Raw genomic sequence first — 27,017 nt, forward strand, 5'->3', positions numbered from 1 at the left:
TGTTAAGATGCTAACCACTGTGCTACGGCGCTAAGATGATTAAGATGTTAATAGGAGAACTTTGCAGGGTGGACATGGCTGGATTAATTGTTGTTGTTTCTGGTGCCTAGGTGGATGCTGGGTGCTCTGACTAGTTTGATTCCTTACTAACTTTTCTGTAAATTTATATACAATTGAGTGGCTCGTGAGACCATTTCAGTCTGAGCCACATTGATGTGGACCTGGAGTTACATGTAGACCAGGGCAGGTAAGGACGGCACGTTTCCTTTTAAGGGGCATTAGTGAGGAGTTTTTCTGATAACTGGTAGTTTCATGCTCACTGAGAGTATTTTTTGTAATTGCGGATTTATTAATGAATGGGATTTAATTGCAGTTCCAGCCTGGAGTTTGCTAATTTACGATACTAGCTCCTCGCTCTCTCTGTGTCTGTGTCCACTAGGTGTCTCGGGGGTCGGCACTACACCGAGCAATGCCTTGTTCCTTACTCTGGGGAGGAGTTTGATTCACTGAGGGCGGGTTTGCTTTTTCTTTGTCATTTTACCCACTTTCCCCCGAGTCAGTTTCAGAGCAGTCCCGGAGCGAGTGAGAGCGGCCAGAGCAGAGAGCGGAGCATCGGGTAAGAGGGGCAGGACTGCAGCCGGGACTATTGGCTGTGGTCCCGGGGTAAAAGACTGGGGAGGGTGAGTGTCCGCGGCTCTGGGAACCAAGCTATCCACGGTCACACCCACAGCTTAGGGAAAGCGCAGCCATTTGTGTTGGGATCCCGCTTTATAAACACAGCGAAAGTCCGTCTGTCCACTTGTAACTGGGTGTGGGATCCTGCCAGTCTCTGGGTGTGGGATCCTGCCAGTGTCTGGGTGTGGGATCCTGCCAGTGTCTGGGTGTGGGATCCTGCCAATGTGTAGGGAGTGCGGGATCCTGCCAGTGCCTCTTGTCTATTTCCCATTATTGACTATTTTGGGACAGCAGCTGTCAGTGCAGTTATTCTGGGTCTTTGGGTCAGAGTTACATGTAAACAAACTGATGGAGTAGCTTATTTTTGAAGAGATGTTTGTGCCTGTGTGCTGGGTTTTCTGTGTACGTGCAGCAAACACTGTGCCTCAGCTCAATGTATTTGTTTAATGTGTGATACAGGAACAAGTGGGAAGCTGGAAACAATGGGACTTTGCATGGGCCTATTTTACACACTGTACCTCAAACAGAATTAAAGTACCTGCTCATTGTCATTTTATATTAAAAATGATAAACTAATATCTGCTAGAGCAATGAACCCCAGCTGATGAGTGTATTGATGGTCCAATCTTGAAGCTGCCTTCAAGAATAAGATCAAAGAGACTTTTCTCAGCCCAAGTTTATTCTGTATCTAAAGCCGTGCTATACCTGTTCTGGGAGTGTTTGATGAGATAGTGTAAAGGGAGCTTTATTCTGTATCTAACCCTGTGCTGTACCTGTCATAGAGTCCCGACAGTGCCAGAGGTCATTTGGCCCATCAGCTCTGCACTGACAACAATCTCACATAAGTCCTATCCCTGTAACCCCACATATTTGCCCCGCTAATACTCCAGCCTATGCAGAGGCAATTTAGCATGGCCAAAACACCTAACCTGCACATATTTGGACTGTGGGAAGAAACTAGAGCTTCCGGAGGAAACACGCAGACAGGGGGAGAACATGCAAACTCCACACAAACAGTGACCCAAGCCAGGAATTAAATCCAGGTACCTGGATCTGTGTTAATCACTGTACCACATGGAGTGGCACGGTGTACATATATAGAGGGGGTTTACTCTGTATCTAATGCCACGCTATACCTGTCCTGGGAGAGTTTGATGGAACAGTGTAGAGGGAACTTTGCACCCAATGTAGTTGTGCGGTTGGATTGAGTGTTTTAAGTTCTGTTATGCGCCACTTTTACTTGGAAGCCCATCTTTAGATACTATTAATTGGTGATGTGAAACTAGGTGACACGTTATTCGATTTGTCGAATTTACAGTGAGGTCTTCAGAATTAGACTGTCTCTTGAAGTTTTTGAAATACTTGTTGCTCTCCTTTGATGTTGCTCATGAGCAATGTCCAATAAAATGGTGTTGACCTCAGTGGATGAGGTGCTTGATATGAGTTAAGTTCCAATGTATCTGAGGCCTGTGGGCAAACAGCATTAAAAGCACAACAACTGAAGGGAAAGTTATTTTTCCTTTTCAAAAGTTTATTTTTGGTGTGAAAGTTCAGAGTTTTATTGTGGAATTTTTGTTGAATTTGATTTGTTCCTGGCCATGTGACTACCACTGACCAATCAGAGTACCATGAAACACAAATCTAAATGAAAACGTGATATAGATACATTGCTGAGCTGGGACCACATCCAGGTTGTAAGGTCACAGTCAGTGTGCCTCTTGCGATTGATGTCAGACACGAACATCACCATCTTGTCTGACTGGGGAGAACCAAAATAGAAAGACCTAGTGGGTTAAAATTAGACCCAGTGTTTCTGCAGTCGGCTAATACAAAACTACATAATCGTGTGTGGGGAGGGGATGGGAATGCTACAGCCATTAGACATGCAGAGAAACAAACGGTGTGTTATAATTCAGCTTGAATCATTTGAGTTACAATTCTATAGCTAGGTTCTGCTGAGTGACTCTGTGAAATGACTAAATTAGTGAAGAGAGGGTGCAGTAAATGTTGCATGTTATAAATCTTCGCAGGCACTCTGTCCCACTGTACTGTCCCATTCAGCAGATCATTGTATTTGTTCTGACTGGATAATATGTGTTTGGCTGGTTTGTACCATTCAGAGTCACTACCACAGCACATTACAAAGTGCAGAATCAGCTCCTGTCGAGGTTGGAGTTTGAGGGGGCAGCGGTTGACCAGTCCATGCAACACAGACTGTGAGGGACTTTGTGTTTAATGCTATGGACGAGGAATGAGGCACACCCACACTGAGACAACCACTCTCCTCTATCTGACCCTCCTACTCTTCCTCATGGAGGAGAGGAATGCTCGGAATGGCTTTTGATTTTCCCCCTTTGCTTCTCAGCAAAGACATCTAAAGTGACGTTGTCTGCATAGGGCAATCAGTCTAGATCATTGCCATTTGCAAATATGGAGAGTAGGGCTGGAAACTGTGACAAAACATTTCACGTGACCAACAGATTACTTTCCCATACCATTCCCACTCATTCCCCATACCATTTCTGCTCATTCCCCATCCCATGCCCACTCCTTAGCTGCAGCTGGACAGGGAGACTGGGGTCCTATTCCCAATCTATTTTCACTGCTACATTCAGAGACATTGTGAGCAGTCTCCTTGCCTGGAGCTGGCTGATCCCTGCTCTGCCCACACTGTAATCACGCAGTATAGTTTTGCAGTGTGTGCATTGCCTGTGATAACTGAAGTGATGTAATGTCGAGACATAGCCTGAGGACTGTTTGATTTGCTCCTCAGCTGGGCTCTGTTGAAACAATGACATGTGATTTCTGGAATACTTCTTTAGCCCAGTCATCCCTGAGATAAACTTCCCAAAGCATTTATCATGGTGTGTTGGGCAAAGGCTGAATTTCCTGGCCTATCCAAGTGCCCAGTGTCAGCAGTGGACCTGTTAGACCAGCTTCATCTCCACTCAACCAAATGTGTGTGTGTCTGTGTGTGCGTGTCTGTCTGCCTGTGTCATAGAGATTTACAGCATGCAAACAGGCCCTTTGGCTCAACTGGTCCATGCTACACAGTTTTTACCACTAAGCTAGTCCCAGTTGCCTGCATTTGGCCCATATCTCTCTATCCCATCTTACCCATGTAACTATCTAAATGATTTTTAAAAGACAAAATTGTACCCACCTGTACTACTATCTCTGGCAGCACATTCCAGACACTCACCGCCCTCTGAATGAAAAAAATTGCCCCTGTGGATACTTTTGTATCTTTCCCCTCACCTTAAACTTATGCCCTCTAGTTTTAGATTCCCCTGCCTTTGTGAAAAGATATTGACTATCTAGCTGATCTATGCCCCTATTTTATAGACCTCTATAAGATCATCCCTAAGCCTCCTACTCTCCAGGGAAAAAAATCCCAGTCTATTCAGCCACTCCTTATAATTCAAACCATCAAGTCCTGGTAGCATCCTAGTAAATCTTTTCTTATAATCCTTTCCTTTCTATAGTAGGGTGACCAGAATTGCACACAGTATTCCAAGTGTAACCTTACCAATGTCTTGTACAACTTAAACAAATTGTCCCAACTCCTGTATTCAATGTTCTGACCAATGAAACCAAGCATGCTGAATGCCTTCTTCACCACTCTGTCCACCTGTGACTCCACTTTCAAGGAGCTATGAATCTATACTCTGAGATATCTTTGTTCTAAAACTCTCCCCAATGCCCTACCATTAACTGAATCAGGGCAGGACCTATTCAATCTACCAAAATGCATCACCTCACATTTATCTAAATTAAACTCCATCTGCCATTTATTAGCCCACTAACCCAATTGATCAAAATCCTGTTGCAATCTGAAGTAACCTTCTTCACTGTCCACTATGCCACCAATCTTGATGTCATTTGCAAACTTACTAACCATGCCTCCTAAGTTCTTATCCAAATCATTAATTTCCCACTCATTCTAATGTGGATTCAGCACTGATCCCTGAGGCATACCACTGGTCATAGGCCTCCAGTTTGAAAAAGAACCCTCTACAACCACCCTCTGTCTTCTGTTGTCAAACCAATTTTGTATCCAATTGGCTAGTTTAGCCTGGATCCCGTGAAATTTAACCTTATGCAACAATCTACCATGCATACCTTGTCAAAGGCCTTGCTAAAGTCCATGTAGACAACATCAGCTGCACTGCCTTCTTGGTTACCCCTTCAAGAAACTTAATCAACTTTATCCGATGATTTTCCACTCACAAAGCCATGCTGACTGCCCCATATCAGTCCTTGCCTCTCCAAATGCCTATAGATCCTGTCTCTCAGAATATCTTCTAACAGTTTGTGCACTACAGACGTTAGGCTCACTGGCCTGTAGTTCCAGGCTTTTCCTTGCAGCCCTTCTTAAACATAGGCATAACATTTGCTACCCTCCTCTGTTTAGGCACTCTACCTGTGGCTGTCTATGATTCAAATACCTCTGCTAGGGGACCTGCAGTTTCATCTGTAGCCTCCCCCAATGTCCTGGGATACACTTCATCAGGTGCCGCGGATTTATCTGCCTTGATGCACTTTAAGAATTCCAGCACCTCATTTTCTGTTATATATAAACTCCTCATGACAGCACTAGTTATTTCCCCAACTTTCCTAACATCCATGCCTTTCTCAACAGTAAATGCTGTTGAGAAATGAAAAGTGTGTGTGTGTGTGTGTGTGTGTCTAGGGTCACACTGTTTAACTGTTTTGTTTGTGTTGCTAGTGGCAACCACCAAGGCCAAAGAGAACATCCACAATGCAGCTGCTGCTCCAGTGTCCTCATTCCCAGTCTGATGGGGAGTGGAGGAGGGAGGGAGGGGATTTTGTTTGGTCAAGAGCTCTCGGGCCTATCTCAAGGAGTCTAGCCTGCCGAGCAGACAGTATTCTGCCAATCTCTCTCCGAGCCTGTCAAGCTGATGGTGTGGCTGTGAGGGGCTCTTGGGGAAGAGAGTGACTGTCCCAGGTTGGAGCTTTGTCAGCTGAGACAGCAGCAAGATGAATCCTAACTCCCAGCATTGTGGGAGACATTAGAATGTAATAAAGACAAGAATGTAATAATGGAAACTTCTGGAATGAAGTCCATGGAGGAGAAACAAAGAAGCTGAGAGGTCGAATTGTGTTAAATAGGAAAGGTACTGGCAAAAGAAATGAGCAGCACATTGATGAACAAGAAACTAATGAAAGAAAGAATGTGGGTTAGGAGTGTCGGGGTGGGGAGTGAAGAGGGGACAGCAGTTCTCACACACTATATATCTCCATATTCTTCAGGGAAGTTTGCAGGAAGGGAGATTGAAAGATAGGGAACAATGATAAAGAATTCTTCGTTAAAGGGGTTAATGCTTAAAGCTGCTGACACAAAGCCTAGTGTAAAACACTTGAGATAGACCAGTGATGGATTAGCAGAGGCACCAACCAGGGTTGTTCTCTGGAAACAGGATTGCTAGACAATCGTACACCTAACAGTTTGTCAGGAAGGCTGCTTGGCTCGTACAAGGTCCGCTAGTGCTGTCATCCTAATGATCTACTTCACTCTATCCAAAATTCATAGCCATGTTCAAAAGAAGAGGAAAGCGATGAGCTGGATAACTGTAGTAGGCCTCACACCAGTAGAGTGGACCTGCTAGTGCTTAGAAAGCTCTGTGTTTGAAAGGACTATCAACAAAGGTCTGCCAATCTTGACGATGTTCCTGGGCCATGAGACAGTGGTCAAGTGTCTGATGCAACAGATATGATCATCAGCCCCACACCACATTCACAGTTTATAGTTTATTTACTAGTGTCACAAATGGGCTTACATTTACGCTGCAATGAAGTCACTGTGAAAATCCCCTAGTCACCACAGTCCTGAGCCTGTTTGCGTACACTGAGGGCGAATTTAGCATGGACAGTGCATCATTCGGACTCTGGGAGGAAATCGGAGAACCCAGAGCAAACTCAGTTGTTCTGTTCAGCTCAGTAAGGATTTGCCGTGTTCTCAGCTATTTAAAGCATGATGTTCATAGCCTGCTTGCTGGCCCTTTGTGTGATTTCAATCTATGGTTCACAGATCATTACATTCTGATTACCTCAGTGATATGAGTCTCATTGTAACTGCTACCACTATCTTAATTAATGTTTATGTCTACCATCCATTAGGTCAGCATCAACACCTTCATGATAAACAGTGAGGACTGCACTGCGAATAAAGTGCCACCAAAGCACTTTGTGGTAAAGCTGGTGGTGTGAAGCTAAACAATTTTACTCAGATGATCAAAATATAGTTAGTAGCACATCCTGGGGGTTTGTGTTAAGATCCCTCCTTCAACAAGGCACACATCAAGAGGGTGATGGAATACTCCCCAACTGCCTGGATGGCTGCAGCTCCAACAACACTGGAGAAGCTTGACACCATCCAGGACAAAGCAGCCACTTAATTGGAACCCCTTCCACAAACATTCACTCCCTCCACCACTGATGAACAATGGCAGGCATGTGCACCATCTAGATGCACAGCAGAAACTCATCAAGGTTACTTGGGCAGCAAACCCACAACCGCTACCATCTAGAAGGACAAGAGCAGCAAATACCTGGGAACACCTAGAGGTTCCCCTCCAAACTACTCACCAGGAGTGCAGAGGAGGTTTACTAGGCTGATACCAGAGTTGAGGGGGTTGAACTGTGAGGAGATGCTGAATAAACTAGGCTTGTACTCGTTGGAGTTTAGAAGAATGAGGGGAGATCTCATTGAGACGTATAAGATGATGAATGGGATGGATAGGATAGAGGTGGAGAGACTCTTCCCACTGAAAAAAGACAGTAGGACTAGGGGGCACAGCCTCAAGATAAAGGGGGGGCGTTTTAGAACGGAGTTGAGGAGGAACTTCTTCACTCAAAGGGTGGTGAATCTCTGGAATTCTCTACCCATTGAAGTGGTGGAGGCTGCCTCGCTAAATATTTTCAAGAAGCGGGTTGATGGGTTTCTGATAAGAGAGGGGATTAAGGGTTATGGGGAGAGGGCGGGAATGTGGAACTGAGCCACGACAGATCAGCCATGATCTTATTGAATGGCGGGGCAGGCTCGAAGGGCCAGATGGCCTACTCCTGCTCCTATTTCTTATGTTCTTATGTTCTTATGAAATATATTGCCATTCTTTCACTGTTACTAGGTCAAAATCCTCAAACTCCCTCCCTAACTGTGGGTGTACCTAGATCTCAGGGGCTGTAGCAGTTTAAGAAGGCAGCTCATCACCTGAAATGTAACAAAGGATGGGCAATAAATGCTGGCCTTGCCAGTGACATCCACATCCTGATGCTAAAATAATAAAAGCAAATTCTTTTGTTCTCTGTATAGGAATGATATATATAGGGATCACTTTTATAATTTCTAGAGTTATTGGTCTCACTATATTGACTGGAACAGAAAGATTAAGGAACATCTGATAAAAATGTCTAAAACTAGGAAAAGTTCAGGTAGGTAAAAGAGCAAGAGATATTTTCCCTGGGTTCTAATCTTATTGGATGTTTAAGATTAGGGAAATATCTTAGCACAATGAGAATCTCAAGACTAAATATCACTCAATAAAAATGAGTTCATTTAAGAAAGTGTCAGAGAAAACCTTGAAGAATAATATTAAAGGGTGCAGTGCAACAAGACAGAGACTGGCTGCCTACAGGTAATAGTGGGGCAGGCAATGATGGGCTGAATGGTGGCTTTCTGTGCTATAACTTTTCTAATTGTTTCTTGGAGTCCGCTCCGCTCAGTTCCACAGCCTCCATGTTCAAGCCGCTGACTGTTTTCCTTTGTTGTGAAATGATTTCTTGTGTTGTTTGTTGGTGACTGGTACTGGGGTTCACGGGCCACGTGTAACCAGCTGTACTTTGGCTGTGTGCCCACTGCTGAGCTCAAGGCTGAGTTGGAGACTACCAAGTAGACCAGGCATCAGTAATGAGCCTGATGTTGTCCTGTGCCCCTCCCTTGTAGTGGGCATAGTCCTATCATCGCTGGGGGTAGCACACTGTCATGTGACCTTTCAATGTGTCTGCACCCTGATAGCAGATCCTTTGTCTTGAAAGTGTGGGCAGAGTAAATGGACAACTGGTGAAGGGTTGCTGCTGGTATTTGAGGGGGTGAGATAGAGCATTTGAAAATCTTTAATGTTTTAACTGTGTGTGGGACTTAGATGTGGCAGAGTGTACAAGGAGGAGGAGATACTATAGTCCTGTCCTATGTGTTCTTTTAATTGTTCAAGGGATGCGGCCCAGCACTTATTGCCCATCCCTGAGGGCATTTAAGAGTCAGTCACATTGCTGTGGATCTGGAGTCACCTGTAGGCCAGACCAGGTAAGGACGGCAGACTTCCTTCCCAAAAGGACATTAATGAACCACATGGGTTTTTACGACAATGGATTCATGGTCAACATTAGAATTTTAATTCCAGGTTTTTATTGAATTCAAATTTCACCGTCTGCCCTGATGGGATTTGAACTTGGGTTCCCAGAGCATTATCCTGGGTCTCTGGATTACTCATCCAGTGACAATATCACAACATAACAGCCATCTTCTGTCCTGAACCATTCAATAAATAACCAGCGAGGAAAGTGTGTATATCTCTGAATGAATTTGATAAGAATGTGCAGAAGTAAAGGAGAGATTAGCAAACCAAGTCTGCTTCCTCCTTCAGCCAATGGTGTGACTCCATAGAGGTCTTAGCCTTTCTCTTAACCCAGTTGATAAGTGGATCATGGGAACAGGAGGAGACCATTCAGCCCCTCATTTGATGAGATCATGGTTGATCTGTGATTTAACTCCATCAGCTCAACCTCTGTCCCACTCTATCAGAAATCAGTTCTGTTATTATCAATTGATCTAGCAGCAATTACCATTTACAGACAAACGTTCTAAACTTTTTCAAACTTTTTGTGTATTAACTTTTCCAAATTTTACTCTCAAAAGGTATAATTCAAATTTAGTGACCTATATCCTCCAGTCTGAAGTTGCCCAGTCATCAGAAATAGTTTCTCTCTAATCTGTTTCCATTAATATCTTGCAAGCCTGGATCAAATCAGCGTGTAACTTACTAAATTCCAGAGAATACAATCCTTGCTTGTGTGGTTCCCTGTCTGTCTATTCCCTGGGACTTTATCCCAATTATTTTTAAAGTTGTTAGGGCCTCCAGCTATAATCCCCCCCCACTCCACCCCACCCCATGCCCCCTACATGCTGACTCTAGCCCCCTTCCCCCTTCATGCCCCATGTATCCTCCAGAGTTGTTTATCCATCATCCAGTAATGGTCGACCTCAGGAATCATGTAACAATGAAAACATTTAAACTACTAATAATCTAAGGAAGCCTTTTGCAAATATTTCCACCTACACATGACTCTCATAATCTAGCTTAAGGCTCTGGAACAGTTTGAATTTGTTTCCTGCCTGTGCTACTCTCCATTGCTACTAGCTATTCATTATTTAGAAAATAGTCCTTATAATTTTTTGTCCAAGTGTATAATCTCACATTTGCATACATTGGTTAACAACAACTGGATTTCAATGTCATGAATCATAGAAAGGTGATGGAATTATTTGTAGTTAATGAAAACTGAATCTCATAGAATACTGAAAATGCATGACAGATACAGTCAGTATTGGAACCAGCCAACTTTGCAGCTTTATAAAAGAGATGGTATTGAGTGGTAGATCCATTTAAATACCTGGTTCTTCACTGAATAAATAGCCTCAAGCACTAGGTAGGTTGCAATCCCATCAGTGCAGTAGCCTATATAGTCCACTGCAGGAACATCTGCAGTATTGACACAAACACTGGTGTGTACCGACAGACCAGGAGGACATTGGGCCTCAGACATGTCGATTGGTGATGTTCAGGTCCTACTCTAGGGACAGTGTTTCTGATTGTTTAGCAGCTCCTGTGGATGGTTCTCAGTTGTGTGCGCATCAGCGTTGTCTGCTCACATTGTAACAAGTTGCACTGTCTATTCAGTAGCCAGAGAGCGGGTCAGGGGCTACCGTTCTGCACTTACTCCAGTAAACCTTTAACTGACTGAGGAATTGAACCCCAGCCTTCCACTGTAACCAACCCTAGGATTGCTGCAAGGAATAGAGGGGGTCCATTTTGGAATCTACCAGAATGGACTTGCTGCTCTACAATAAATCCATGCATTTCCCCTATATAAAATTCTCAATTGCTGTGGTTATATTTCAGATGTATGATGTTACTGAGCATTTACTACTGTTCAGTAGCCAGTGCAGTAAACACTCACTCTTTATTGCCTAACTGCTTTACCAAAGGTTAAAGTTCCAATGTACACACTATGCGAGATTAAGGTCACAAATGCAACAACACTGAGAATTACTCATGAGCTGCATCCGGATTGTCAACCTGACACCAGATCAACCTTTACATTATGGGGAATGGAGAGGAAACTGACTGATCAGCCAGTGTAAACCGCCCCAGAACAGCTTTCACATCCAACAGTACAAGTCAGGAGTGTGATGGAATACTCTCCACTTGCCTGGATGGGTGCAATTCCAACAACACTCAAGAAGCTCAACACCATCCAGGATAAAGCAGCCACTTGATTGGCACCTCATCTACAAACATTCACCAGGAACAGCGTTGTTCAAGGAGAAATAGCAACTGACAAGTATCATCTCTCAGCCTAAACTCTGTTCATTGAAAGGAAGTGAGGGCTGATCAGAGCTTTGCATTCAGACTGAAAGCTGCATATTAAGCAGCAGATGTAATTCCTGATTCAGTGAGACAGCAGCTGCTACTGGTATGAAGGGTGTGTCTAATTTGGGAAGCTGAACATCCTTTCTAACTTCTCAGGAAATACAATCCCTTTAAGGCAAGTGAGTAATGTTTGGAATGTGGGTGGGGCTGAAGTGAATCCTTCACCATGCTGCTAATGGATAAACACTTTGTGGAAAAGGCTAGCGATAAACCTCAAAATGGAAAGTACTTTCTACTTCTTACAGCAGTTTGATAAATTCCACCTCTTAAACACCTGACAGTGAAGGAACAGCGAAATATTTCCAAGTCAGGATGGTGAGTGACTTGGAGGGAAACATCCAGGTGGTGATGTTCCCAGGTATCTACTGCTCTTGTCCTTCTAGATGGTAGCAATCATGGGTTTGGAAGGTGCTGCCTAAACTTCTTGGGAGTTTCTGCAGTGCATCTTGCAGATGTTTGTCAGTAGTGGGGGAAGTGGATGTTTGTAGGTGGAATATCAGCCAAGCAGCCGCTTTGTCCTGGATGGTGTCAAGCTTTTTGAGTGTTGTTGGAGCTGTATCCGTCCAGGCAAGTGGAGAGTGTTCCATCACATCTCTGACTTGTGCTTGTAGAAGGTGGATAGGCTTTGGGGGAGCCCGGAAGTGAGCTAATTGCTGCAGGAATACTTTGCTTTGACCTGCTTTGGTAGCCACAGTATTTATGTGGCTAGTCCAGTTCAGTTTCTGATCAATGGTAATCCCCAGGAAGTTGTTGATAGTGGGAAATTCAGCGATGGTAATGCCGTTTAATGTCAGGGAGAGATCGTTAGATCCTCTCCTGTTGGAGATGGTTGTTGTCTGCATGAATATTATTTGCCACTTGTCAAACCAAGCCTGGCTAGTTTAGGTCTGGTTGTGTGTGGACAAGGACTACAAATGATATTGAACATTCCATTTCTGATCTTACGATGGAAGGAAGGTCATTGATGAAGCAGCTGAAGATGGTTGGGCCTAGGATATTAACCTGAGAAACTCTTCCAGAAATGCCTGGGAACTGAGATGATTGACCTCCAATCATCACAACCATCTTCCTTTGTGCCAGCTATGACTCCAAACAGCAGAGAGTTCTGATGCTTATTTATTCCAGTTCTGCTGGTGCCCATTGATGTGATACTCAGTCAAATGCGGACTGTCATTCTCACTCTCACTTCTGGAATTCAGCTCTTTTGTTCACGTTTGAACCAAGGCTGTAATGGGGTCAGAAGCTGAGTGACCCAGCAAAACTGGGTGTCACTGAGCAGGTTATTGCTGAGCTGGTGCTACTCGATAGCCCAGTCAATGATCCCTTCCATCAATTTACTGAAGAGTGAGAATAGATTGACAGGGCAGTAATTGGCCAAGTTGGTATTTGTCCTGTTTCTTTCGTACAGGACATACCTGGGCAATTTTCCACATTAATGGGGTAGATGCCATTGCTGTAACTGGACTGGAACAGCTTGGCTAGGAGCGCAGCAAGTTCTGGAGTACAAACTTTTATTAGCATCGCTGGAATATTGTTAGAGTCAATACGCTTTGCTGTATCTAGTAACTTCAGCTGTCTCTTGTTATCACATGGAGCAAATCAAACTGATTGAAGACTACATCTGTGATGCTGGGAACCTCAGGAGGAGGCCAAGATGGGTCATCCACTTGGTACTTCTGGCTGAAGATTGTTGCAAATATTTCAGCCTTATCTTTGCACTGATGTGCTGGGCTCCTCTGTCATTGAGGATGGGGTTATTTGTGGAGCCTCCTCCTCCAGTGAGTCGTTTAATTGTCCCCCACCATTCACAGCTGGATATGCTGGACTGCAGAGCTTAGATCTGATCTGGTGATTCTAGAATTGCTCAGCTTGATCCTGTACGGAGTGAATTGTAGGATCCTCCTGTTCCTGTACGGGGTACAGTCTGTGTAATTAGATGTTGGTAATGTGTGGTTTAGATGTCAATGGTTCTGTTAGTGCTGTATATAATATTGTATAGACAGGGGACTATGTGAATAGTTATGTCAGTGTTGTATATAATATTGTGTAGACAGGGGACTGTGTGAATGGTTCTGTCAGTGTTGTATATAATATTGTATAGACAGGGGACTGCGTGAATGTTCTGTCAGTGCTGTATATAGAACATAGAACATTACAGCGCAGTACAGGCCCTTCGGCCCTTGATGTTGCGCCGACCAGTGGAATGAATCAAATGGTCCTCTAACCTAAACTATTCCAATGTTATCTATATGCCTATCCACTGACCATTTGAACGCCCTTAAAGTTGGTGAGTCCACAACTGCTGCAGGCAGGGCGTTCCATGCCCTTACTACCCTCTGAGTAAAGAACCTACCTCTGATATCCGTTCTATAGTTACCCCCCCTTAATTTAAAGCTATGTCCCCTCGTGTTAGCCATCACCATCCGAGGGAAAAGGCTCTCACTTTCCACCCTATCTAACCCTCTGATCATCTTGTATGCCTCAATTAGGTCAGCTCTTAAGCTTCTTCTCTCTAACGAAAATAACCTCAAGTCCCTCAGCCTTTCCTCATAAGACCTTCCCACCATACCAGGCAACATCCTGGTAAACCTCTTCTGCATCCTTTCCAATGCCTCCACATCTTTCTTATAATGCGGCAACCAGAACTGTACGCTATACTCCAAGTGCGGCCGCAGCAGAGTTTTGTACAGTTGCAACATGATCTCATGGCTCCAAAATTCAATCCCTCTACCAATAAAAGCTAACACACCGTACACCTTCTTAACAACCTTATCAACCTGGGTGCCAACTTTCAGGGAGCTATGCACATGTACACCGAGATCTCTCTGCTTGTCGACACTACCCAGCGTCCTTCCATTAGCCCTATACTCTGTATTCCTGTTACTCTTACCAAAGTGAATCACCTCACACTTCTCCACATTAAATTCCATTTGCCACCTCTCAGCCCAGCTCTGCAGCTTATCTATGTCCCTCTGCAAAGTGTAACATCCATCCTCACTGTCTACAACTCCTCCAACTTTGGTGTCATCAGCAAATTTATTAATCCATCCTTCTACACCTTCATCTAGGTCATTTATAAAAATGACAAACATCAGTGGCCCCAAAACAGATCCCTGATGCACACCACTAGTAACTGGACTCCAGGTTGAATATTTCCCATCAACCACCACCCTCTGTCTTCTATCAGCTAGCCAATTCCTGATCCAAACCGCTAAATCACCCTCAATCCCATGCATCTGCATTTTCTGCAATAGCCTACCATGGGGAACCTTATCAAACGCTTTGCTAAAATCCATATTCACCACATCAACTGCCTTACCCTTATCTACCTCTTTGGTCACCTTCTCAAAGAACTCGATAAGGTTTGTGAGGCATGACCCACCCTTCACAAAACCATGTTGACTATCTCTAATCAATTTATTTCTCTCTAGATGATTATAAATCCTATCTCTTATAATTCTTTCCAAAACTTTGCCCACAACAGAAATAAGGCTCACCGGTCTATAATTTCCAACATGGTCTCTACTCCCCTTCTTGAACAAGGGGACAACATTTGCTATCCTCCAGTCTTCTGGCGCAATACCTATAGCCAACGATGACATGAAGATCAAAGCCAAAGGCTCTGCAATCTCCTTCCTAGCCTCCCAGAGAATCCTAGGATAAATCCCATCCGGCCCAGGGGACTTATCTATTTTCATACTCTCAAGAATTGCTAACACCTCCTCCTTATGTACCTTAATCCTGTCTAGTCTAAAAGCCTGTATCTCAGTATTCTCCTCAACTACATTGACCTTTTCCTGCGTGAATACTGACAAAAAATATTCATTTAGTGCCTCTCCTATCTCTCCAGGCTCCACACACAACTTCCCACTACTGTCCCTTACCCTTATCTACCTCTTTGGTAAGGGTAAGGGGTGTAAAATAGACAGTATTGCAGTTGATAAGGGGGATATGCTGGATATTCTAGAGGGTTTGAAAATAGATAAGTCCCCTGGTCCGGATGGGATTTACCCTAGGATTCTCTGGGAGGCAAGAGAGGTGATTGCAGAGCCTCTGGCTCTGATCTTCAGGTCGTCGTTGGTCTCTGGTATAGTACCGGAAGATTGGAGGATAGTGAATGTTGTCCCATTGTTTAAGAAGGGGAACAGAGACTTCCCTGGGAATTATAGACCGGTGAGTCTTACTTCTGTTGTGGGCAAGGTTTTAGAAAAAATTATTAGGGATAGGATTTATAGTTATTTGGAGAGTCATGAATTGATTGGAGATAGTCAGCATGGTTTTGTAGCGGGTAGGTCATGCCTTACTAACCTTATTGAGTTTTTTGAGAAAGTGACCAAAGAGGTGGATGGGGGTAAGGCAGTTGACGTGGTATATATGGATTTTAGTAAGGCGTTTGATAAGGTTCACCATGGTAGGCTTCTGCAGAAAATGCAGGTGTATGGGATTGAGGGTAGTCTAGGAAATTGGATCAGGAATTGGCTAGCAGATAGGAGACAGAGGGTGGTGGTTGATGGTAAATATTCGTCATGGAGTTCGGTTACGAGTGGTGTGCCTCAGGGATCTGTTTTGGGGCCACTGCTGTTTGTAATTTTTATTAATGATCTGGATGAGGGTATAGTTGGGTGGATTAGTAAATTTGCTGATGACACCAAAGTCGGAGGTGTGGTAGATTGTGAGGAAGGGTGTCATAGTTTGCAGGGAGACTTAGACAGGTTGCAGAGCTGGGCCGAGAGGTGGCGGATGGAGGTTAATGCGGAGAAGTGTGAGGTGATTCACTTTGGTAGGAATAACAGATGTGTTGAGTATAGGGCTAACGGGAGGACTTTGAATAGTGTGGATGAACAGAGGGATCTAGGTGTATGTGTACATAGATCCCTGAAAGTTGGGAATCAAGTAGATAAGGTTGTTAAGAAGGCATACGGTGTCTTGGCGTTTATTGGTAGGGGGATTGAATTTAGGAGTCGCAGCATCATGTTGCAACTGTACACAACTCTGGTGCGGCCGCACTTGGAGTATTGTGTGCAGTTCTGGTCCCCACATTACAGGAAGGATGTGGAGGCTTTGGAGAGGGTGCAGAGGAGGTTTACCAGGATGTTGCCTGGTATGGAGGGGAGGTCCTATGAGGAGAGACTGAGGGATTTGGGGTTGTTTTCGCTAGAAAGAAGGCGGCTAAGAGGGGATCTTATTGAAACATATAAGATGATTAGAGGTTTAGATAGGGTGGATAGTGATAGCCTTTTTCCTCGGATGGAGAAAGCTAGCACGAGGGGGCATGGCTTTAAATTAAGGGGGGGTAGTTATAGGATGGATGTCAGGGGTAGGTTCTTTACCCAGAGGGTGGTGAGGGATTGGATTGCCCTGCCTGCTGCAGTTGTAAATGCGCCTAGTTTGGGGGCGTTTAAGAGATCCGTGGATAGGTTTATGGACGAAAAGGGATTGGTTTAGATTAGTGGGTCATTGTTTTTTGTTAACTGGTCGGCGCAACATCGTGGGCCGAAGGGCCTGTTCTGCGCTGTTATGTTCTATGTCTCTGACTGGCCCTAATCTTGCCCTAACCAATCTTTTATTCTTGACATACCTATAGAAAGCTTTAGGATTTTCCTTGATCCTACCTGCCAAAATCTTCTCATGTCCTCCTCTAGCTCTTCTTAACTCTCTCTTTAGCTCCTTCCTGGCTAACTTGTAACTCTCCAGTGCCCTAACTGAGCCTTCACGTCTCATCTTTACATAAACCTCCCTCCTCTTCACCAGAGATTCATCTTCCTTAGTAAACCACAGTTCCTTCGCTTGACCACTTCCTCCCTGCCTGACAGGTACATATTTATCAAGGACTCGCAGTAGCTGCTCCTTGAATAAGCTCCACATTTCAGTTGTTCCCAGCCCCTGCAGTTTCCTACTCCAACCTATGTATCCTAAATCTTGCCTAATAGCCTCATAATTACCTTTCCCCTAGCTATAGCTTCTGCCCTTTGGTATATACCGATCCCTTTCCATCACTAAGATAAACGTAACCGAATTGGGGTCCCTATCACCAAAGTGCTCACCTACCTCCAATTTGACTTGGACCAGATACCTGGTCTGGTTCATTACCCAGTACCAAATCCAATGTGGCCTCACCTCTTGTTGGCCTATGTACAAACTGTGTCAGGAAACCTTCCTGCACACATTGGACAAAAACTGACCCCTCTAACATGCTTGAACTATAGCTTTTCCAATCGATGTTTGTAAAGTTAAAGTCCCTCATAACAACTACCCTGTTACTTTTGCTCCTATCCAGGATCATCCTTGCAATCCTTTCCTCTACATCTCTGGAACTTTTTGGAGGCCTGTAAAAAAACTCCCAGCAGGGTGACCTCTCCTTTCTTGTTTCTAATCTCAGCCCATACTACCTCAATAGACAGGTCCACATCAAACGTCCTTTCTGCCACCCTAATAGAGTCCTTGACTAACAATGCCACGCCTCCCCATCTTCTACCACCTTCACTGCTCTGACTGAAACATCTGAACCCTGGAACCTGCAACAACCGTTCCTGTCCTTGCTCTATCCATGTCTCTGAAATGGCCACAACATCAAAGTCCCAGGTACCAATCCAGGCTGCAAGTTCATCCACCTTATTACGTATGCTCCTCACATTAAAGTATACACACTTCAAACCACCCTCCCGCCTGCCAATACACTGCTGTGACCTCGAAACCTTTCCATGACCTTATTCTCATCCTCATCATTGAATATAATATTGTATAGATGAGGGACTGTGAATGGTTCTGTCAGTGCTGTATATAATATTGTACAGACAGGAGACTGTGTGAATGGTTCTGTCAGTGCTGTATATAATATTGTACAGACAGGAGACTGTGTGAATGGTTCTGTCAGTGCTGTATATAATATTGTATAGACAGGGGACTGTGTGAATGGCTCTGTCAGTGCTGCATATAATATTGTATAGATGGGGGACAGTGTGAATGGTTCTGTCAGTGCTATATATAATATTGTATAAACTGGGGACTGTGTGAATGGTTCTGTCAGTGCTGTATATAATATTGTATAGATGGGGAACTGTGAATGGTTCTGTCAGTGCTGTATATAATATATAGACAGGGGACTCTGTGAACGGTTCTGTCTGTGGTGTATATAATATTGTGTAGACAGAGGACTGTGTGAATGGTTCTGTCAGTGCTGTATATAATATTGTATAGACAGGGGAACTGTGAATGGTTCTGTCAGTGCTGTATATAATATATAGACAGGGGACTCTGTGAACGGTTCTGTCTGTGGTGTATATAATATTGTGTAGACAGAGGACTGTGTGAATGGTTCTGTCAGTGCTGTATATACTATATAGACAGAGGACTGTGTGAATGGTTCTGTCAGTGCTGTATATAATATTGTATAGACAGAGGACTGTGTGAATGGTTCTGTCAGTGCTGTATATACTATATAGACAGAGGACTGTGTGAATGGTTCTGTCAGTGCTGTATATAATATTGTATAGACAGGGGAACTGTGAGTGGTTCTGTCAGTGCTGTATATAATATATAGACAGGGGACTGTGTGAATGGTTCTGTCAGTGCTGTATATAATATTGTATAGACAGGGGAACTGTGAATGGTTCTGTCAGTGCTGTATATAATATATAGACAGGGGACTCTGTGAACGGTTCTGTCTGTGGTGTATATAATATTGTGTAGACAGAGGACTGTGTGAATGGTTCTGTCAGTGCTGTATATACTATATAGACAGAGGACTGTGTGAATGGTTCTGTCAGTGCTGTATATAATATTGTATAGACAGAGGACTGTGTGAATGGTTCTGTCAGTGCTGTATATACTATATAGACAGAGGACTGTGTGAATGGTTCTGTCAGTGCTGTATATAATATTGTATAGACAGGGGAACTGTGAGTGGTTCTGTCAGTGCTGTATATAATATATAGACAGGGGACTGTGTGAATGGTTCTGTCAGTGCTGTATATAATATTGTATAGACAGGGGACTGTGTGAATGGTTCTGTCAGTGCTGTATATAATATTGTATAGATGGGGAACTGTGAATGGTTCTGTCAGTGCTGTATATAATATTGTATAGACAGGGGAACTGTGAATGGTTCTGTCAGTGCTGTATATTATGTATATAGACAGAGGACTGTGTGAATGGTTCTGTCAGTGCTGTATATAATATATAGACAGGGGAACTGTGAATGGTTCTGTCAGTGCTGTATGTAATATTGTATAGACAGGGGACTGTGTGAATGGTTCTGTCAGTGCTGTATATAATATTGTATAGACAGGGGACTGTGTGAATGGTTCTGTCAGTGCTGTATATAATATTGTATAGATGGGGAACTGTGGTTCTGTCAGTGCTGTATATAATATTGTATAGATGGGGCACTGTGGTTCTGTCAGTGCTGTATACAATATATAGACAGGGGACTGTGTGAACGCTTCTGTCAGTGCTGTATATAATATTGTATAGACAGAGGACTGTGTGAATGGTTCTGTCAGTGCTGTATATAATATATAGACAGGGGACTGTGGTTCTGTCAGTGCTGTATATAATATTGTATAGACAGGGGACTGTGTGAATGGTTCTGTCAGTGCTGTATATAATATATAGACAGGGGACTGTGTGAATGGTTCTGTCAGTGCTGTATATAATATTGTATAGACAGGGGACTGTGTGAATGGTTCTGTCAGTGCTGTATATAATATTGTATAGATGGGGAACTGTGAATGGTTCTGTCAGTGCTGTATATAATATTGTATAGACAGGGGAACTGTGAATGGTTCTGTCAGTGCTGTATATTATGTATATAGACAGAGGACTGTGTGAATGGTTCTGTCAGTGCTGTATATAATATATAGACAGGGGACTCTGTGAATGGTTCTGTCAGTGCTGTATATAATATATAGACAAGGGGACTGTGTGAATGGTTCTGTCAGTGCTGTATATAATATTGTATAGACAGGGGACTGTGTGAATGGTTCTGTCAGTGCTGTATATAATATTGTATAGACAGAGGACTGTGTGAATGGTTCTGTCAGTGCTGTATATAATATTGTATAGATGGGGGACTGTGAATGGTTCTGTCAGTGCTGTATATAATATATAGACAGGGGACTGTGTGAAAGGTTCTGTCAGTGCTGTACATAATATATAGACAGGGGACTGTGGTTCTGTCAGTGCTGTATATAATATTGTATAGACAGGGGAACTGTGAATGGTTCTGTCAGTGCTGTATATAATATGGTATAGACAGGAGACTGTGTGAATGGTTCTGTCAGTGCTGTATATAATATATAGACAGGGGACTGTGTGAATGGTTCTGTCAGTGCTGTATATAATATTGTATAGATGGGGAACTGTGAATGGTTCTGTCAGTGCTGTATATAATATATAGACAGGGGACTCTGTGAACGGTTCTCTCAGTGCTGTATATAGTATTGTATAGACAGAGGACTGTGTGAATGGTTCTGTCAGTGCTGTATATAATATTGTATAGACAGGGGAACTGTGAATGGTTCTGTCAGTGCTGTATATAATATATAGACAGGGGAAGTGTGAATGGTTTTGTCAGTGCTGTATATAATATTGTATAGATGGGGAACTGTGGTTCTGTCAGTGCTGTATATAATATTGTATAGACAGAGGACTGTGTGAATGGTTCTGTCAGTGCTGTATATAACATATAGACAGGGGACTGTGTGAATGGTTTTGTCAGTGCTGTATATAATATTGTATAGACAGAGGACTGTGTGAATGGTTCTGTCAGTGCTGTATATAATATTGTATAGATGGGGGACTGTGAATGGTTCTGTCAGTGCTGTATATAATATTGTATAGACAGGGGACTGTGTGAATGGCTCTGTCAGTGCTGTATATAATATATAGACAGGGGACTGTGGTTCTGTCAGTGCTGTATATAATATTGCATAGACAGGGGACTGTGTGAATGGTTCTGTCAGTGCTGTATATAATATATAGACAGGGGACTGTGTGAATGGTTCTGTCAGTGCTATGTATAATATTGTATAGACAGGAGACTGTGTGAATGGTTCTGTCAGTGCTGTATATAATATTGTATAGACGGGACTGTGTGAATGGTTCTGTCAGTGCTGTATATAATATATAGACAGGGGACTGTGTGAATGGTTCTGTCAGTGCTATATATCATATTGTATAGACAGGAGACTGTGTGAATGGCTCTGTCAGAGCTGTATATAATATTGTATAGACAGGGGACTGTGTGAATGGTTCTGTCAGTGCTGTATATAATATTGTATAGACAGGGGACTGTGTGAATGGTTCTGTCAGTGCTGTATATAATATTGTACAGACAGGGGACTGTGTGAATGGTTCTGTCAGTGCTGTATATAATATTGTATAGACAGGGGACTGTGTGAATGGTTCTGTCAGTGCTGTATATAATATTGTATAGACAGGGGACTGTGTGAATGGTTCTGTCAGTGCTGTATATAATATTGTATAGACAGGGGACTGTGTGAATGGTTCTGTCAGTGCTGTATATAATATTGTATAGACAGGGGACTGTGTGAATGGCTCTGTCAGTGCTGTATATAATATTGTATAGACAGAGGACTGTGTGAATGGTTCTGTCAGTGCTGTATATAATATATAGACAGGGGACTGTGTGAATGGTTCTGTCAGTGCTGTATATAATATATAGACAGGGGACTGTGTGAATGGTTCTGTCAGTGCTGTATATAATATATAGACAGAGGACTGTGTGAACGGTTCTGTCAGTGCTGTATATAATATATAGACAGAGGACTGTGTGAACGGTTCTGTCAGTGCTGTATATAATATTGTATAGACAGGGGACTGTGTGAACGGTTCTGTCAGTGCTGTATGTAATATTGTATAGACAGGAGACTGTGTGAATGGTTGTGTCAGTGCTCTATGTAATACTGTACAGATGGGACTGTGGTTCTGTCAGTGCTGTATACAATATTGTACAGAAGGGGGATCACTATGATCGAAGGTTTGACTGCTGATTTTATGCCTTTCTTCCTTTCCTCAGATTGGACAATGGGTGAATACATTGAAAAACGTGATACCTGCGGCACCATCTGCCTTAAATACCTGCTCTTCATCTTCAACTTCTTCTTCTGGGTAAGGATGTGGCTGCTTGGTAGATTTGTGTAGGAGGGAGATGGGAGGGGACTTGCACCATGTTTTGGGAGATTTGCTCTGCGAATGGCGCAGTGGTGTCCAGTGTCGGGAAGGAGGTCTGTCAATGGCACAGTGGCAGCTAGTGTCGGGGAGAGGTGTGTCAATGGGGCACTGGTAGCCAGCGTCGGGGGCGGGTGTGCCAATGGAGCACTAGTATCCAGTGTTGTTCAATGAGGCTGCTATTGGGACTAATACTCTGAGTGAGTTGAAGAAGGGATGTCGACAAGCCTCTTGTAACTAGTGTCAGAGGCGCAAGTTGTTGGAAGCAAGGTACTCTTACCCAGTATTGGGGGAGGAGACTAACAGGGCTCGTATACATGTTGGTGGCAGTAGCTGGGAGTAAGGGTAGATGTCCTTAGCTGGGGAGTGATAGTGCGTTGATGCAGTGTGTTGGTACAGGATGACTGGTTGAATTTTTTTGTATTCTTTGAGGGGATGTGGACATCGCTGGTTGGGCCAGCATTCATTGACATTAGTAAATCAGATGAGATTTTGCAATTGGCAATGGTCATCATTGGACTTCATAATTCCAGACCAGACTTTTTTTTTATTGAATTCAAATTTCACGCACTGTCATGATGGGATTTGAAACTGGGTCCCCATAGTAATATCCTGGATCTCTGGATTACTAGTCCAGTGACAATACTGGATGGTAAGGGTTTAAATTTATTGATGAGCAAAAAAGGCAACCCCATGTGTGTTTGATAAGGATGATGTAGAGGGAATTTTACTTTGTATCTCACCCTGTATTATACCTGTGAGTGTCTGATGGGACAGTTTAGAGGGAGCTTTACTCTGTATCTAACCCTGCAGTATTACAGCTGTGCTTTGCTCTCCCTGCCTTCCTGCAGTATTGATGCCCCCACATTCCACAGCGTTACCAACTTTCTCTTCTCTGTTCCAGTTGGCAGGTGGTGTGGTGATGGCAGTTGGTATTTGGACCCTGGTTGAGAAGAGTGACTATATCAGCCTGCTGTCCTCCAGCACCTACGCTGCTGCGGCCTACATCCTGGTGGTTGCTGGGGTCATTGTCATGCTGACTGGTATCCTTGGCTGCTGTGCGACCTTTAAAGAGAGGAGGAATTTACTGCGAGTGGTACAGAGCATTAGTGATTTTTAATCTCTGTTAGTCTGTGTGTCCCTGTCCTTTGTCCCCCTTGTCAATCACAAATCTGTCAATCTCAGCTCTAAATATATTCATCCTCCATTTCTCTCTGGGCAGAGAATGCCAGAAACGAACAGTTCTCAGAGAACAAATTCCTCCTCGCTTGCATCTTAAATGAATAATCCCTTATTTTTAAACTGTGTCCCAAGTATAGATTCCCCCTTGGATAGAGACATCTCTCACCAGCTCCCTGTTCAGAATCTTCATGACTCAATAAGATCACCTTTCTTCTTCTAAACTCCAAGGAGTACAGGCCCACCCTCCTCAACCTTCCTTCATGATAAAAGATCCCTTCATCTCAGGAATCAGCCTAGTGTGCCTCCTCAGAACTGATTCTAATGCAGGTCTATCCCTCTTTAGGTCCAGGGGCCACAGTATTCTCTCCAATGTGCTGTACATTTGTGATAAAGGCCAATGTTCTGTTTGCCTTCCCAATCATTTGCTATACCTGAATGATTTTTGTGATTCATATACAAGACCACACATTTCCCTCTGAACTGCTACATCTTGCAGTCTTACTCATCATTTAAATAAATAATTTAAACAGTTAAGAAATAGGAAGCGTGAATAAGCTAGGACATGCTCAGTTCGGGGGGTGAAGTGATTTCTGTCAGACTTGGCCTGGTTATCCAGGCTAACACCATCCATTCAGACTCCACCATGTGCCTTGCGCTACTGCTCACTCAGTTCTGATTGGTATATTCCTGAAGACTTCAAACCTGCCCGTTCAGACCATTTTCCCATTGCCAATATTGTCATAATTAGTCAATGAAAATCAGAAAAGCAGGTCTGATTTCTCTCCTGCCTTAAGTCACTCGTAGCAATGTCCAGCAGATTATACCTTCATTTTACAGACCCTATCCTGAAAGATTGGCACCTCAGTTTACTCTGTATGCTGATGTGTGCGTGTGCGTGTGTGTGTATGTATATTTATGGGTGTATATGTGTATTTGTTTGTGTATGTATGTATATTTGTATTTGTGTGTGTGTGTATGTATTTATGTGTGTGTGAGGTGTGCATGTCATTGTCAGTGCAGATGTTCTATGTGTGTTGCAGGCTCAGATGATGACTTGAACTCAGCCAGCCAAGCTTCCCCGAAAAGGAGTGGTGTGCGGAATGACAGGGATATCGTGAGTCACTGAAGGGTTAAATAGGGAGAAGTGACGACATAGAGAGCTTGAGGTGGAAAGATTGTGAGCTAATGATTAATGGAACAGTCTTTAATAGCTGTTACTGGGTGGAGCTAAGAACTGCATTAGCTCAAGTTTAGTCACAGACTTAGAGCTGTTAGTTCCAGGGTGATGGGGATATGGCCATGTGCTCACTCTCTACTTAACAGAGTCTGGCATGTGTGGGTGATGCCAACGTCACTGACTTTCAGATAGAAACAGTATTTATAAAAATAGATTAACTTTGGGCTGTAATTGTTCTGGTTTCTCCATGTTAGGCACTCTGGCAGTTGAGAAGTCTGCATTCTCAGCTGTTTGAGACACTGACTAAAGCTCAGGCCCTTTGGCCTGTTGTTTTCTACTGCCCTCTTGACATGTCCCACCGAGCAGATTCTGGCTGGTTACCCCTCCATATAAACCCCCAACTATACAGGCTAAAGGATTCTGTACAACCTTCTGATAGCAAATGTCTCACTTTATTTTCAAATTTAGAAGCCATTATGGCATTTCAGCTCGACTAAGAGGCAGGTTTTATTTTTCATCTGAGTGAGGACCAGAAAAGTCATGTGGAGACAGTGAGTTAGTTAGCGAGAAATAAACCTCGAAGAATAAATGTGTTCTGACAGGCGAGGGAGCTCTGAATAATGTCTGAGTGTTAGATCCAAACGATTAAGGGATGGAGAGACGACACTACTTACCTGAGGGCTCTGGCACAGGCTGGCAGAGCAGGGAGTGCCATTTTCACAGCACTGGGAAATAAGTCATAGCTTAGGTTCATAGAGATTTACAGCATGGAAACAGGCCCTTTGGCCCGACTTGTCCATACCGCTTTTGATTTTTAAGCCACTAAACTAGTCCCAATTACCCATATTTGGCCCATATCCGTCTGTACCCATCGTACCCATGTAACTGTCTAAATGTTTTTTAAAAGACAAAATTGTGCCTGCCTCTACTATTACCTTTGGCAGCTTGTTCCAGACACTCACCACCCTCTATGTGAAAACATTACCCCTCTGGACCCTCTTGTATCTCTCCTCTCTCACCTTAAACCTATGTCCTCTAGTTTTAGACTCTTTGGGAAAAGATATTGACTATCTAGCTGAGCTATGCCCCTCATTATTTTATAGACCTCTATAAGATCACCCCTCAGCCTTCTATGCTGCAGAGAAAAATGTCCCAGTCTATCCAGCCTCCTTATAACACTTACCATCAAGTCCCAGTAGTATCTTAGTAAATCTCTTTTGCATTCTTTCTAGTTTAATAATATCCTTTCTATAATAGGGTGACCAGAACTGTACACGGTATTCCAAGTAAAGCCTTACCAATATCTTGTACAACTTCAACAAGATGTCCCAACTCCTGTATTCAGTGTTCTGACCGATGAAACCAAGCATGCTGAATGCCTTCTTCACCACTCTGTCCACCCGTGACTCCACTTTCAAGGAGCTATGAACATGTACCCCTAGATCTCTTTGTTCTGTAACTCTCCCCACCATCCTATCATTAACTGAGCAAGTCCTGCCCTGGTTCAATCTAACAAAATGCATCACCTTGCATTTATCTAAATTAAACTCTCTCTGTCATGTGTCGGCCCACTGGCCCAATTGATCAAGATCCCATTGCAATCCTAGGTAACACTGTCTTCACTGTCCACTATGCCACCAATCTTGGTTTCATCTGCAAACTTACTAACCATACCTCCTAAACTCTCATCCAAATTATTAATATAAATGACAAATAATAGTAGACCCAGCACCGATCCCTGAGGCACACCAATGGTCACAGGTCTCCAGATTGAAAAACAACCCTTGATGACCACCCTCTGGCTTCTGTCATCAAGCCAATTTTGTATCCATTTAGCTGGATCCCATGCCTGTCATGTGGGGACCAGAGCCAAGCTAACACAGAGTAATGCCCTAGGTCCTAGGGAATTTCACAGTAAGTTTATTGCAGCGTTAATGTAAGTCTACTTGTGACTAATAAATAAACTTTAAATTTTATGTGGTTGAATTGCCCAACTTGGACTCTAGTTTGCTCTACAACCTGAAGGAAGGCTGCAGCCAATCTCAGGATGGTCAGTGACA

General features: G+C 43.5%; 1 protein-coding gene across 1 annotated transcript in view; it reads left to right on the forward strand.

Annotated features, from left to right (window-relative positions):
- The first annotated feature begins 485 nt into the window (after positions 1 to 485).
- LOC145343963 (CD151 antigen-like) overlaps positions 486 to 27,017 on the forward strand; it is a 52,969-nt gene continuing 26,437 nt past the window's right edge. The window contains exons 1-3 of the mRNA XM_080190541.1: positions 486 to 616; positions 22,447 to 22,538; positions 23,503 to 23,694. Coding sequence (XP_080046667.1) covers positions 22,455 to 22,538; positions 23,503 to 23,694 — 276 coding nt within the window. The 5' untranslated portion in view covers positions 486 to 616; positions 22,447 to 22,454. The remainder of the gene's footprint in view (positions 617 to 22,446; positions 22,539 to 23,502; positions 23,695 to 27,017) is intronic.

Source organism: Carcharhinus amblyrhynchos, chromosome 6 (assembly GCF_965287045.1).
Source record: "Carcharhinus amblyrhynchos chromosome 6, sCarAmb.v2.hapA, whole genome shotgun sequence".
Classification (NCBI taxonomy): Eukaryota; Metazoa; Chordata; class Chondrichthyes; order Carcharhiniformes; family Carcharhinidae; genus Carcharhinus; species Carcharhinus amblyrhynchos.